The sequence below is a fragment of the Cibotium barometz genome, chromosome 54, assembly GCF_041138505.1.
Source record: "Cibotium barometz isolate CiBa-2024 chromosome 54, ASM4113850v1, whole genome shotgun sequence".
In the NCBI taxonomy this organism is placed as follows: domain Eukaryota; kingdom Viridiplantae; phylum Streptophyta; class Polypodiopsida; order Cyatheales; family Cibotiaceae; genus Cibotium; species Cibotium barometz.
In genome coordinates, this window is record NC_141099.1 from 8,665,817 (window position 1) to 8,681,985 (window position 16,169).

Consider the following 16,169-nt stretch of genomic DNA (forward strand, 5'->3'; position numbering starts at 1 on the left):
GAACTCCCATTTCTTGCATTGGGTGAGCCGTTGAGAAATCCGTTGCGCCTGGCGCTTCGTGATTTGCCCAATCCGTACCTCATGCTTAAGACGGGAGCATATGGCCCAACATTCGTTCATCATACCAACAGTTCTGGGGCGTGGAACCGCAAGGTGGCTTGGAGGTAGACCGCCGCGTGCAAATGAAAGAAGCGGTGGCAGATGTGTGGAGTATGGTGGTGAGCTGTGATGTGAGGGTGGGTAGGGGGACAGTAGGTTCCACATCCTAGAGTTGATGGTAGATGTGGTTGGAGTAAACAAGGTAAAGCTCGTGATCAAAAAGGACCCGAGTGTAATGAGAGAGCGAGAGAGAGAGAGAGAGAGAGAGCGCTTGAGAGAGCTTATATAGCCAAGCCTTAAGGGCCAAGGCCAAGGCCCAAATGGCAAAGCAAACAGCCATAAACGACTGGGCAGAAAAAACGGTTGGCAAAAATGGTGAGAAAAAGCGGCCCAAAAAAAAATTTCTGGAAAAAAGTCCTTTTTGATAGTGCCGTACCAACTAGGTACGAAACGAAACGATCCACAGTACGAAATGGATTGTACGACAGCAGGAAAAAAAACATCCTAGATCTTGTACCGTACGCCCGTCCTGTTTCGTGTTGGTTTTTACATACTTGTGGTGCGGTGCGTGTCCCGCAGACAACTATGATCAATTCCATACATTCCACTTCAGGTTGTGCACATATGCACTAAAATGTGCTCAAGGCACCAAGTCAAAAAATGAACTAAGCAAGCATACTGCTGTAGAACTAGGGTCATCGAGGAGGCCGTGGAGTACAGAACTCCTCAATGATAGCTCGCCCTTCAAAGTAGACAGCCCATTTCCCTGCTTCTCTAGCAGCTTTGACTTTAGGTAATTCTCCTCTCTTTTCTTTCAACTGTGTGTGTGTGAGCTCATCTGTAATCCACTGCTTTGTACCTTTGAGAGATCTAGATTGTTTAAGGACTTCTATCTTGTCGTGATTGTTAAAATACTTCATAATGGCATGTTTGCCTTTTGCTTCTATTGTCCATGGCTTCCCAATATTCACGAACTGAGTTAATCTCCTATGCATTTGTTCTTTGCTAAAGAGAGAAAATGCTGCCCAATAGCCAGGAGAGAAACCGTGTCTGTGATGATGTATAACTAAAGAGCGAGTTGAACTTTGAAACGCCAAGTTGAAGAAGAGTTATGGGTCCCAGTACCTGCAGATGGCAGCACAGAATATAAGGCTTTGGCAGCCTACATTAGCTAAGGCTCAGAGAAGCTGTTAGAAGGCGACTCAACTAAAAAATCAGCTATACATCGAGCTATAGCTCCCTGCATAGCAGCCATCACCCACCTTCCTACTTCTGCTAATTTTTTCCCTCCTTCCTGCGTGCACTCCCTGGCCTCTTCCCCCCTCCTGCACATTTTCTGCGCCCCCTCCATCCCACCTTGCACCTATGAAAGCCTCGCTTAGCAGCCCACTAAGAACTGTAGAAGGTAGTAACAATGAAAGCATGCCTCTTCTAAAGTTTATTATCCTTCAATTAAAGAAAACCGTGCTCAACAATCTTTGCCAAGTGCTAGGAGGGCTGGTAGAAAACTCGACAACCTGTCTAGTGCCCAAAACTGAAGCCCATGTTTAAATTCTTGGCCTTTTCGTTGTCCATAGACACCCAAACCTGAGATGTCAACCTTTATTGCAATTTTGAATGTGAAACTCATTAAACACGGGTGCCAGCTTATGAAATGTCCATCCTGCTTAAATGAGCACGAAAGCTTTAGAATACAAGGGGCCAACTTATAACTTGTCCACCCACACGATAAAAGAGTGTAGAAAGCCTAATAAGAGGCTCAAAGCTCCCCCAAATCTTCAGGGCTTGCCAACCTTGCCTCCCACGCGAACAAAACCCAGCATAACCATTCTCTTTGTCCAAGGTCCTGATCTGAGAGCAATGCCAGGCTATGGGCGCCATGGTTCTTGTACTAGATAAACCCCCCATTCCCAAGCATGTACATCCACAATCACAAGGGCATCCCAGTGTCCTCCAAAGCCCTACCGCACTTGAAAGCAAGGAAGCATCTGCACTAGTGACATCCCCCCAACTTCTCAAAAGTTGTCCTCAACTTTAAAGATTCGACCATAGCTTTGAGAAGCCACAGCTATAACATTTCAAGAGTGCTTTGCTTTGCAAGATATAAGACATAACAATTATTGGGCTACAATTGACCAATGCAGAATCATTGATATCTAGAGCATAGGCACAAGAGCCAAATGTATGTCTGATAAATCCAAAACTTTTTGCCAAAATGCAAGCCCATATACTCAAAGGATATTCCAGAGATGGACACAAGAGCCAACAATAACCAAATGGTGGAGTTTTGTTGATGAAAATGATCACAAGAGATCTCCTTAGGGTAATCCAAACCCAAGCCCGAGCTAGGATCCTCTTGGACCTTGGTACTCCTTGTTGCTACACCTTAGGAAAACCTCTTTGTAGCAAACCAGAAGCATAGACCAAGAGTATTTGCACTTAAACACTGTAATTAGCCACTGAATTCAGCATAAGCATCGAAACATCATTTCACAAATATATACCCGAAGATTTGCTTCTTTCCATCATGACACATTTGCACAACATTAGGGACCAGAAGATGGGCTGGTCTCCCCCCTTAAACTAGCATTTTCATTACCATTAAGGAGTGAAATACATCAAGCATCATCAGTGCGCAGCCCAAGGCCTAGCCTTGTCAAACTACCAATTCTTTCCAAAAGGCAAGTGAAGACAATAGCAAACAATATCTTCCAAATGACTAGCACCCCTCAGCCCTTCATCACAGTGAGAGCACCATGGGATCCCATCCCCATGTGATCACTGTGAGGTGAAAAAAAGAAAAAAGAACCACTGCCTCTATAGCCCTTCACCTCCCAAACTTTGAATAACAATACGAACGGGGGCACCACCAGCCACCGGCTGGAACACTTTCTCACAGTTCTCCACCCACCCACACCAAAAAGAACAGCCAAAACAGGGGCACCATAAACCAAGTAAACACCCAACAACACATACACTTCCACCGTGTGCGTGACGAGGTAATCAAAGGCTGGCACAAAGTGCGCTGTGAGAGTGTAAACCCGTGGACTACACCACCAAAACACGTCAATCACGCCTTCTCCTGCAAATCAACACACACAGGATACCAACACAACAACATAACCAGACACATCACAAGTGTCTTTCATCTTTGATTCCCAATCAACACTTCATTCAGCTTCTTCCGACACAGAAGCTTCACTCACACAACCTTCTCACATACACGACCCTCACATCAACACAAGGATGTATACTCACCCAGCTGTCCCTATTAATCTTGGCCAATCCCTCTCTCACCCTTCCTCAAAAACACATCACCTTTGCCCTCGAGCTGCCCTGAGATACCAACCGCAGCTAATCAGCAAAACACCCCACACATGAGCCCTCTCTCCCTCTCTGTGCTTCCAGCTTCTCCTTCAACTTCAGTCACTGCCAACAGCAGCCCTCTCTCACATCCAGCTCTTCCCAAGTCGCCGTCAGCTTCTCGTAGCCAATTCGCTTGCCCATCCCTCCAAAGGTGGCTTCTTCACATCGTACCAACCCCACTGTCTCCCTCTGCAGCTATCACCAGGGCGACCCTCTTATACAAGGCGACTGCTCCCCTGAGTCGTGAGCTCTCCACGCTGCTATGATCACCCGCCTGGTACACGGCGGCTTTTTTCTACTCTCGCACCTGGCGGCTACCAGCCCTCAGCTCGCCCACACGAGCCCGTCTCTCTTCAATCACTCCAGAGTCCCCATGGTCGGCGCCTGCAGCCAGCCTTCTCTACGCACCCTGAAGCCTGCAGCTTCTCTAGCTTTGTGCCTGTCTGCAGAATGTTGGGGTAAAGGCGTTATGCCCACCCTTATAGTGTGTACAAGCCCATAAGTTATAGTACATAGTACACTTAGTACTTTAAATGTACTAAGTGCACTATGTGTACTAGTGCAATATACATGTGTGATAGGGGAGTCACACACTCATGCCTTATGAGTTGACTTATCCCCACAACTCTCTCTCTCTCCCTTGTTGTTTCTCTGTGTATGTCTCCCACATGAACTCTTAACCTAACCCTAATTCTTTCTTCTCCCACACAACTGGTATCAGAGCCCTGGTTTAGGGTTTGTTCTCGAGTGCTGAATCATTGACTCGTAGGGGATTCTTCCTTCTCCTACACAACTGCTCTGTGTGCAAGGCAGCCAGCAGCTCGACTCTCCCATTAGCCTGTGTGTGAAAAGCCAGAAGCGACCAAAAGGCCCTTCAGCGTGAGCAGCCTGGATCAGGGTCACAGCAGCCAGGCAGATAAGGAGTCAGGCGTAGCTAACCAAGTGAAGAAGCAGGCGGGTGCCCGTCATTAGCAGTCGAAGCGTGGAGTTCTAGCGCTGTTGGTGGAGACGGCGAAGTGAGCGTTGGCGAACAAACGCTGGGCGACTTGCCGGTACAGGTTTGGTACATCATTTGTGAGCAATTGGTACTGTTGTACAGTACTTTGGAAGGGCTAAAGAGAACATTTAAGGTGCCGTCCAAAATCTGCAGCAACCAGATTTTGGTGTTTTCATCACATAAAGTGGGAGAAAAGTTACATTTGTGCTTCCGCAGTGGGAGATAAAGCTTGGGAGAACAACTGTGAGCACTTTGTGTGCTTTTGGTGCAGTGTTTGCACATTTTGCAGGGAGTCAGGCATTGACAGGTTGCATATTGCTATGGCAACCACAGGTGAGAGCTCTTCATTGCTTCACATCAAGAAGCTTGAAGGCTCGCATAATTATGATATTTGGCAAACCCAGTGCTACAATGTGTTGCTCCAGAAAAAGCAGCACAAGACTATCAAAGAAAGGGGTGTGATGCCCGCTTCTCTTACTGCTGAAGAATGGGAAGATATGGATGAGCTGGCAAGATCTACTATCATGTTGTCTGTGTCAGACTCGTTACTTTTCAGCATTCGAGAAGAGAAGACAGCTTGGGGAATGTGGCAGAGATTGCAGGACTTGTATGCCCAGCAAAGTGCCTCAAGCAAAGTGTATTGGTTGAAGAAACTCATAGGTCTTCAGATGAAGGAAGGGGCGTCTATGACAGCCCATCTAAATGAGTTTAATGGTATTGTCAGCCAGGTCATTAATCAAAAGTTGGCAATGGACGATGAGTTCAAAGCCACTTTTCTGTTATGCACTTTGCCAGAGAGTTGGGACACATTCAGGACAGCCACTAGCAATTCGCATGCTATGCTGTCATATGCAGATGTTGAGGATGCTCTTCTTCAAGAAGAGATGAACAGGAAAAACAACTCTGTTGGAAAGTCCAATGCAATGAATGCACGTGGGAGATCCCAACAAAGGGGAAAAAGCCAAGAAAGGGGAAGGAGCAAGTCTCGCTCCAAAAAGGATTTGGAATGCCATTATTGTGGCAAGAAGGGACACATTAAAAAGCAATGCTACAAATGGAAAAATGATCAAAAGGAAAAGGGAAAAGGCAAAGACAAAGAGAAAGATGAAGCCAAAGATGTAAAGCCAAAGGGCAAAAGTGGAGTCAAGATTGAAGAAATCAATGTGTCACATGCAGGTGGCAGTGAGGATGAGGTCCTATTTACTTCTTCACTTGCTGCCCATTCACTTCTTACAGGTGGTCATGGTATGCACTCATGGATCATTGATTCAGGTGCCTCCTTTCATGTCACAGGTTACAGAGACTTGTTTGTCAGGCATACTGCTGGCAATGAAGGAGTGGTTTATTTGGGTGATAACCATGCATGCAAGATTCTTGGCAGAGGTGATGTGAGGCTTGTGTTTTCAGATGGCTCACAGCTTATGCTCCATGATGTCAGGCATGTGCCTGAGATCAAGAAGAATCTGCTTTCTACTGGACAGCTTGATGATACTGATTATGTTACCACATTTGGTAGTGGAAAGTGGAAAATTAGTAAGGGCTCACTGGTTGTTGCCAGAGGCTCTAAGGTGGACACTCTTTACTTTATGCATGCAGGTGTTTGTCACCATGCTAATGTAAATGCAACCGAGCTGCCGGAAATCTCTATGTGGCATAGCCGGTTGGGACACATGAGTGTCAAGGAAATGGAGCAATTGTCTCGTTTGGGTTACTTGCCTTCTCTAAAGTTTTCAAGTTTTCAGTTTTGTGAGCATTGTATATATGGTAGGCAACTACAGTGCCCCCACAAGAAAGCTCTTGGACAGAAAGATGCTCAGTTAGAGCTTGTGCATACAGATGTATGTGAGATGCCTCAGCTTTCTTTGGGAGGGGCAAAATACTTTGTGTCTTTTATTGATGATGCCACACGCAAGGTGTGGGTTTATCCTCTTCGTTTGAAGAGTGATACATTCTCAGTGTTTCAGAAGTTTGTTGCTCATGTTGAGAATCAAACTGGCAAAACACTGAAGGCTTTGCGTTCCGACAATGGTGGAGAGTATATGTCCAAACAGTTTCAGGACTTTTGTGATGCTAAAGGCATCAAGAGGAAGCTCTCTACTCCTTACGATCCTCCACAAAACGGGACAGCAGAGAGGATGAACAGGACCATACAGGAGAAGGTCCGTTCTATGTTGTCACATGCTGCATTACCTCATGGTTTTTGGGCTGAAGCTGTTATGACAGCCGTTCACCTTATAAACAGGTCACCTAACACGAGGCTTGGTGGGAAAGTGCCAGAAGAAGTATGGACAGGGAAGCCTCCGTCATACAAGCACTTGAGAGTGTTTGGTTGCGTTGCGTACGTGCACATACGCAGGGAAATGCGCACCAAACTTGATCCTAAGTCTCACAAATGCATATTCCTAGGATATGGTGACAGAGGTGAAATGGGGTATAGACTTTGGGATCCCGTGAATAGAAAGATTATACGCAGCAATGATGTCATTTTTGATGAAACATGCATGTATAAGGAGCCTGCAAGGCAACAAGAGCCTGGCAGAGTCATCTTTGATGATGATGGACATCATGGACAACAACCAAGGGCTGTAAATCAGCCATTACAGCAGGAAAACCAGCCCTTAAATGGTGCTGAAAATGCTCCAAATGGACAGCCAGAGATGGCAGAAGATATCCCTATGGATATACCACAGTTAGAGGATATACCGGGCATGATTTTTCAGCCTTATGGCATGGAACAGGAGCCACCAATGGGTGATATGCAGGCTGGACAGCAACCTACAAATGATGGTCATTGGGTACGGAGGTCCACAAGACCCTCCAGAGCCCCTGACAGGTTTGTTCCAGGGGTTGACTATTTGATGCTCACTGACTGTGGGGAGCCCTCATGTTATAAGGAGGCTTTACAGAGGGCAGACAAAGCTCTATGGGAGCGTGCCATGAAGTCAGAGATGGATTCTCTGCACAAAAATGGAACTTGGAAGTTGGTGCATTTGCCTGCAGGCAAGAAGGTTTTGCCATGCAAGTGGGTATACAGGCTCAAAGTTGCACCAGATGCAAAGCCAAGATACAAAGCCAGGTTAGTGGCTAAGGGCTTCAAGCAGGAATATGGTGTGGACTTTGATGAGATCTTCTCTCCAGTGGTCAAAATGACCACACTTAGAGCTGTGTTGGCTTTGGTTGCGCATGATGATCTGGACTTGATTCAGATGGATGTGAAGACTGCTTTTCTTCACGGTGATCTCCATGAGGAGATATATATGCAGCAGCCAGAGGGTTATGCAGTGAGTGGAAAGGAGAAGCTTGTATGCAAGCTGAAAAAGAGTCTTTATGGGCTCAAACAGGCACCAAGAGAATGGTATCATAAATTTGATACATTCATGAAATCTCAGAAATTCAGGAGAAGTGACATAGATCACTGCTTGTATACCAAGAAAGCTTTGGATGGCAGTCTATTGATCCTCATCTTGTATGTTGATGATATGTTGATTGCCGGGAAATCTCGTAAAGAGATGGATGCCTTGAAGCAGAGGCTGCATCAAACCTTTGATATGAAGGATTTGGGTGATGCAAATCACATCTTGGGTATGCGGATACTTCGGGACAGAAATCAGCATGTGTTGTATTTGTCTCAGAAGGAATACATTGGCAAAGTCTTACAGAGGTTCAATATGGACGGGGGGAAGAAGACTAGTACTCCTTTGCCTCCATATGTGAAACTCAGTGCTATGGACAGCCCACAGTCAGATAGAGACAGGGCTGATATGGCCAAGATTCCGTATGCTTCAGCTTGTGGCAGTCTCATGTATGCCATGGTTGCTACTAGGCCGGACATTGCATTTGCAGTGGGAGTGGTTTCTAGATACATGGCCAACCCTGGCAAGAAGCATTGGGAAGCAGTGAAAGGTGTCATGAGATACCTGAAGGGCACACAGGATATGTGCATTTGCTTTGGCAAACAGGATGCATTAGTGCATGGTTACACGGATTCGGATTATGCCGATCATCCAGATAACCGGAAGTCTACTACCGGTTATGTGTTTACATTCACAGGAGGTGCTGTGTCATGGATATCCAGGATGCAGAAGTGCACTGCCTTATCTACTACAGAAGCCGAGTATATTGCAGCCACAGAGGCTTGCAAGGAGGCATTATGGCTATCTCGGTTAGTGGTTGATTTGGGCTATACAGGGGATATTCCATTGTTGCATTGTGACAGTCAGAGTGCCATCCAATTGGCAAAGAACCCTGTCTTTCATGCAAAGACGAAGCATGTGGATGTGAAGTATCACTTCATCAGAGAGGTGATAGAGAACAAGCAAATTCAGCTTGTTAAGATTCATACGGATGACAACCCGGCTCATCTGTTGACGAAGAGTTTGCCTCCAGAGCGGTTTGCTCATTGCAGACACTTGATGGGCATTGGATGAGGCCAGTTTCAGCCTTGATTTGGCCTTGTATATTATCATGTACATGCTGATTTTTTCTTTTCCTTTACTTAAGGGCACTTTGCCTTTAAGTGGGAGGTTGTTGGGGTAAAGGCGTTATGCCCACCCTTATAGTGTGTACAAGCCCATAAGTTATAGTACATAGTACACTTAGTACTTTTAATGTACTAAGTGCACTATGTGTACTAGTGCAATATACATGTGTGATAGGGGAGTCACACACTCATGCCTTATGAGTTGACTTATCCCCACAACTCTCTCTCTCTCCCTTGTTGTTTCTCTGTGTATGTCTCCCACATGAACTCTTAACCTAACCCTAATTCTTTCTTCTCCCACACACAGAACCATCCAGAGCCCCCTTCACATACCCGAGAGCCTTCGCATCTCCATGCGGCAACTCCAGCTCACATACTCGCCAGCCTTCTCTGCGTTTCTCTACTGGCTCCGCCTGCGCTACCCCAGAGACCTCCCCTTCTTCACACGGCGACCACTCCAGCCGACTCTGTCTCTGCCTATCACCAGGACTTCGTCTTCTCGCACACAGGCGGCTCCCTCTTTTCACAAGGCGGCTGTGTCTCTCCTGCGACCTCAACTCCTCTCAGGTCTGCTACGCCTCAGCAAGGCGATCCCTCTCTACTTTACACCCCCGACTTCACGTTTTCGAAGCGGCCACCTCTCTGTTCGCCAACCTTCGAGATGGTCAAGCTGGCAGCCAACAAAATCTCCACGTAGCTACAAGCTGGCCACTTGTGGTGTATTATTTATTTAGTTTTTAAAGCCTTAAGGATGGCCACACACTAAGAAGCCCCTTGCTTCCTTATGCTTCGGGTTAACGTGCCGCGCCCATGACTTCCAGATGAATGCAATATCTGCCCACAGCTCATAGTCAGCAGCATCAACTTACCAAACATGACAGTTGCCATCGGTGCCCTGCATTTAGCAACCACCCGCACACCACACTATTGCAATAGAAAACTTCCAAATCTCCAGCATTTGCTCCCAAAAAAAAAACGACACGCATACCAGCTCACTGCGAAACCATCCGGTCTATACATTTGCCAAGGCATTCAGGGCAAAGCTTATTCGCAAACCATGCAACCCATATGTACACAGACCCAAAACACCTTTCAGATAATCACGTATGAATCCGTCAAACTGAGACGCTCAAGCAGTTTTAAATTCATTCACCGCCTTACCCATGGCAAAGGCTCAAGTGAAGCTTCACACCTATGAACATCTTGTCAATGGCCTTTTGCACTTAGGCATATCAATATACATTTCATTTGCCCAAAGAACTCTTCCAACTAAGAGTAGAATCATTGTTTCGCCTTCATCGTGTACCTGAAACACATGAAATTGAATGGCAAGGTTAAAGTTTTGATTCTTGCCAATATTTCAGCAGTGATTCCTCAAGATTTAAGAGCTGTTGCAAAATTTGCACGTCTGAAATTAGGGTTTGCAGACCCTAATTCTTGGACAGCAGCACATGATAGTGTTCCTCTCTATGTGAGCGGCACACACAATCAAAAAGATGTCAAACAACAGCTGAAAATAGCCAGTAATGGATTGTAAAAAACAGTTTTCCAGTAGCTTTGGAGATATAAAAGTAGATCCCCATCAAGAGTAGGATGAAGATAATTGATTGTAGTAGCCTATAGCTATAGATCTAGGGTTTTTCAGCACTTCAAACAGGTTTTTCCTTCATAAGATATGAGTAAAAACTCTCAAAATCAGTTTTCTTAGCCAAGAAAAAGAGAAATACGAATTTTTTTCTTTTTTCTAGAGAGAGGAGAGAGAATATAAAGTGGTGATAGCATGGGGTGATTTGGTGTGGGAAGTAGTGCCATGTGTCCCCTGAGTTGGATCCTTAAGTCATAAGGTGATTTCCTACGCCCAAAGCCCAAATTTTGGGGCTTTCGAGTTTTGTCCGCCTAGGAGAGTGGACATTTGGTGTCTGCCGGACAAACCCATCAAATGTCCCATTAGGCAAACAAGTGATGCAACACTTGTCCATTCAGGGCGCCACATTGTCTAGACATCACACGCTTTTGAACATTGTCCAAGAATTCAAAACCAGAGATAGAAATCAAAATCAAATTCACAAGCACTTATGCTTTCAATTTGAGCTCATCAAGGAAAGAAGTCCCATCTACTAATGATGCCTAAAATTACGTCCTGCCATGTCAATGGGCTCCCCACGATCCATCCATAGTACATGTCAACAGAACACCTGGTATGCCACGCACACATGTCAAATGGTGACCCATAAATGGCCATGTACATGCACAAGGTTTAATCTGAAGCCGAGGAGATTATGGATTTGTGACACTCTCCACATGATCTTTCACCCAATCCCAACAAAATCATTGGCTCCTCAATCAACCCTCACAAATCCATGTGATCTATTGAGACTACGTAGACCCGAGCTTTTGCTATATGGAAAGTAAGACACTCGATGATTTCTTTTGTGTAACACCCTTCTTGACGGTGACAAGCTTCAAAGAAAAATGTAATTATAGGCATTTCGGCCAAAAAGATCATAGGTAAAGGCATTCACTCATAGAAGACATAGTTATAGGCATGTTGGCCACTAAATACATGCATCTGTGACTAGATAAAGAAACAAGCATATAATTCCGAGAAAGAACTCAAGAATCTCACTACTTAGAATCTGACATATTTTCATATAAAGCCATTGATAAAATCCAACGTATCTTGTCCAGGGAATTACAGATGCCAATTTGTCATACATATAAATCCTAGACCAAGAGCATGAGCAAAATGAATTGCTCAAGACATTTGACTACATAGGTGGCCAGAGAGTCGTCGTCATGTTTGACACCGCGGTATAGAGGACGTGGTCTCATAATAGGTCGCTCAGCGAGCTCGTTTGTTGACCTCGGTAGATAAGAAAGTGGATGGACTTAGCACAAGTATGACAATGAGCATCAAGTTTGAAGGTTGTCGTGCTAAATTAGTCATCCACGGCACAAAATTAGTGCGCGATTTCATGGTTGCCCCTCTCGTAGGTGCAAACATCATCTTATGGATCCAGTGGTTTCACAAGTTTACCCTAGACATTGACTAGGAACAACATACGTTCCGGATTATCTAAAATGTGCCAAAGGCTCCCGTGATCATTAAGTGCGAACCAGGGATACCTAATTTTCCGGTTATTAGCCATATCCAGGCTAAACAAGAGATTCAAAAAGGTGCACACTCTACAGTGATCTATGTTCAAACCACCCAAACAGTTACGAGTGCTTCAGAGAAGTACAAGGCCTTCCATGACCGGCTCCAAAAGATTTTTCTTTGGGACAACCTGCCTCCTAAGCTTCCCCCATCTAGACCGGAGGACCACAAAATTGAACTCCTCCAAGGTTCCGAACCCCCCTGAGCAATTTTCATATCACCTAAGCAAGGCCATGGAGACCCCTAATATAGTCCCTAACATAACATCCCTTCACAACCCCCCCCCCCTCCCCCTTCCAAAAAAAATGGAGGTATTGGTAGATCAACAAACTACATCGAGGAACGATAATGAGGTATTGTGGCAACCTCACCCCACGAAGTGACCCCAAACAAACTCTCCCCTTTTAGTTGGACCTCATGTCAGACTTCTAGCAATTGCTTCTTCACCCTCTTAATCTACCTATGAAGTTGCAAATATAACGAGTCTAAACACAAGAGCCTGTCTTCTTTTTCCACTTGAGTGTGCAGATGCATAATAACTCTAGGACAACCTTCAAAGAATCCAAGCATCTGTAGAATTCCCTAGATATGGTGTTAATGTTGAACATGATATAATCACAGCAGAAAACACAATGGCATGTCTAGGTGAATAGCAAACATCATAGTTCCATCAACATGACGTTTGTCTTCATTTTCCACTTGAGTGTGCAGATGTAGAATAAGTCCAGGTCCAACAAGTTAACCTTTGAAAAATCCAAGCATGTATAGAATTCCCTGGATTTGGTGTTAATGATGAGAATCAATAAAAATGATATAATCCCAACACCAAACACAATGGCATGTCTAGATGACTAGTAAACATCAACATGGTGTTTACATAAAGCTTGACATAATGCAAGCATGGCAAGAAATACTTCAACAATACCACAATGGAGAATACAAGGTTCAAATATGCACACTCTAGAGCTTATAGTTGGCTTGAAATGATTGGCCCACATTACGAGAATATAGTACAGATTTTAGGCTTAAAGATACTCTTTTAAGCATACTATCAACATCTAATTTTCCTTATGGATAAGCACGTAACCTCACACGTACATCCAATGTACCTCTTATGCATGTTGATGATGTTGTATAATAACATGTAAATTTGGCAAGTTAACCGCGCCGCTCAGCCAACCACAAATGAATATTACGCATATAAATAATATTGCATGATGACATGCAAGTTTGATGATTGATTTGCCGGGAGCCGTATTGAGCACAATATAAAAAAACTTTACGCATTAAGTATAATAGCAAGTGCAAAGTATGGCATTCTCAGTCCTCTCAGCATGAGATATACAGCACGAATGGCAGCTGAGCACAAAACAACAGCTAAAAAACATTTGTAAAATCTCGTGATACATCACATAATACAACAGCATACGCAAAATGTGGCATCTTAATACAATATGCTGCAACAAATGCCATCTTACCACAGTTTTAAATGCAGAATTTCCACACTATAGACACAATTAAACAGAGAATTAAGCTACCTTTCTCAGCCGGGGGTTGGAACAGAGCATCTTGAGCGGGGGCTTCCCCAAAATCTGCACCAGACAAGAGCTTATCTGTCTGCTGAATCAGGCTCCATTCTGCGATTTTTGAGATGGTGCCGCCTTTCCCTTGATCTGAGGGCGATTTGTAGATGTTAACTCGCTCCTTGCGGGCAGGCTTGGAGACCTTGATGCGTTCGGCCAGGACTTGGAGGTTTTTGATGGTCTCTTCAGAGGAAGGGATCCAGAAGGAGGAATTTGGGAGAAAAGGAAGCCAAGAGGGGACGGCTTTTTTTACCCTGTACTCCAAGAAGGCCTCCTCGAGCTGTTTCGCCGCAGCGGGCTCGAGTTTTCGCCCCAGAAGCTCCTCCCAAAGGCTCTGAGAGTGTGTGGTTCTGAGGCAGCATGCAAAGAGGCCGCCCCTTTGGATGAGCGTTTCCGCCCTCCTCGCCACAGTTGTACGGGCTGCTGCCATCATTTATGGAAGACCTGCGCCTCATATACAGTGCAATTTATGTCCCCTTCTTCAAGATCCAGGCGTTTGTTCTTGTTCTTGCCGTCGCGAACACAATTGTTGGGTAGGTTCTCTCTCTGCCTCTGCTTGATTGAGTCGCTCTAGGGTTTTCTCTTCAATATGCATGCATGGACACATGCCTATAGACTTCATTGATCATGTGATGCATTGATTTCATCAAGGAAATTACATATACCCACAACTCGATCATTGACTTCAAATTACCCTTCTCTTTTGGGGTTTCTTTGTACAATTGGCATTGATTTGTTTCCACATGAAGCTATGGGAATTGAAGACATCAAGAAGCTCAATTGTATTCCCAAATAACCTCTTCTAGGACATTAACTTTGTATGTTGGATGATCATGGCATGCAACTATAAGTGCAGATTGTAAGTGGATTCACATATACCTTCAAGTTCATGTTTCACAACTCACACACACTTGTACTCACATCTTAATTCTTAGTAATCAAGTGATGTGTGAGGGTACCTCGGCATTTGGAGGGGAGCATGTCTTGAATCCGCCTTGCCATGAGTGCCTTGGAAAAGCGGTAAGGTGGAGGATTAAGTACTGGTGAAGAAATGGCCCCAACTTGTACCTAATTTCGACCTAGGTACGAGGGTGGGAAGAGCTTGGCCGGGATATCGGCCAGCTTCAATGCTCTTTATCGACTTTCGAGTGCCTATTGTGGATGCATTTTATTGGGCAAGGATTTGGCAAACAGGGAATTCAATATTGCAATTGATTTCGCTTGATTTGATATTGAGATTTAATTGCCAAAACAAAGGAGGTGCTGCCAAAATTTTTGCAAAACACTTATGCAAGGCACTTGAGATTACATGTGGATGCCAAGTTGCAAAGTGATGAGATTCATGCCTTCAAATAAGGTATAAGACATTGCCAATGCAAAAGGGAAGTCAGGATTGATTTGGAGAGAAGTTTGACAATTTTCTATTGTGGCACTAAACCCTAATTCAGTCTGAGGGGGTTAGGGCTACTTTCAAGGTGTTTGCGTAGCCTCATTCTACTCTCCAAGGGCTACGTTTGGAGCCCTCAAGTGTTCGATTCAGACTCCGTTTACTTCTCCAATTGGCAAGTTTACCCGTAGGACAAGAAGGCTGGCCAGTCAAAAACAGCACATCATTTTGGCAAAGTGAGCATAGGACTAGGTTCCCCATACCCTAAGCTTCCTATCTAGCCTTAGATCTTCCCATTCGGACACCGGAGCTATCTGCTATATCCATTTTTCCACTAGATACCTTGTTTCTACAAAAATTAGGGTTTTTGGACTGAACCTATTTTGGCACCATAGCTACATAGTACACTCTTCTTTCGTTCCAACAAGCTAAAAACTTTAAGATTTGGACCCCATTTGCTTGGTCAAAGTGGTAATCTACTCACTGGGTGACTTTTCAAAGAAGTCAAAATAGAGAGTACTTACACATTGACCGTGGTCAAATTGATCATACACGGGTGTTTCACACATCATTGCCTCTCCATAGAGCTAAAGAGCTTGTAAATTGGAGTTCAAGAACATATCCAACTTGAAATTGGTCATTTTCCAATGGCATCCAAGTCAAAGGTCAAGGCTACTTTCAAGGAAGTAGTTGAGCATGAGGGTGGTGTTCCGGAAACAAGGCAAGATGTTCAAGAGCACGTGCAAGGTAATGTTGACTTGCATCAAGGGTCAAACTTACCTCAAGGGTCCATGGAGAATCTAGGGATTGTGTAATTGATGGAGAACATGTATCTTGACCAACACAACACTATGAGCCAAATGTTAAAGCTTATGGAGAGCCTTGGTCAAAAATCTCAAGATGATGCAAGAAAGGAAAGATTCTTTAACCGCTTGGCTCAAAATTTCAGAAAGGTCAATGACACCTTGCATGATGGATTTGTTGAGATGAAGGTAGGATTCACTAGCTTAAGAGAAGAATTGGACAACTGGAATACTTCTCCAAGTTTGCAAGGTCATCATTCTAATGACTTGGGTGGCCATTTCATCAATGATTCAGGG

The 16,169-nt window shown here is 44.6% G+C and overlaps 1 protein-coding gene across 2 annotated transcripts in view; it reads right to left on the minus strand.

Moving 5' to 3' along the window:
* Positions 1–14,316, minus strand: part of LOC147607828 (uncharacterized) — a 93,223-nt gene extending 78,907 nt beyond the window's left edge. The window contains exon 1 of one of the 2 annotated variants that reach the window (XR_015264638.1): positions 13,638–14,314. Coding sequence is in view for 1 of the 2 variants with exons in the window: in XM_086790085.1 (XP_086646211.1) it covers positions 13,638–14,115 (478 nt within the window). In the remaining variant the exon portion in view is untranslated. Of the gene's footprint in view, positions 1–13,637 lie in introns of both variants that reach the window. The other variant, XM_086790085.1, reaches the window with a different exon arrangement.
* Between the last annotated feature and the right edge of the window lie 1,853 nt (positions 14,317–16,169).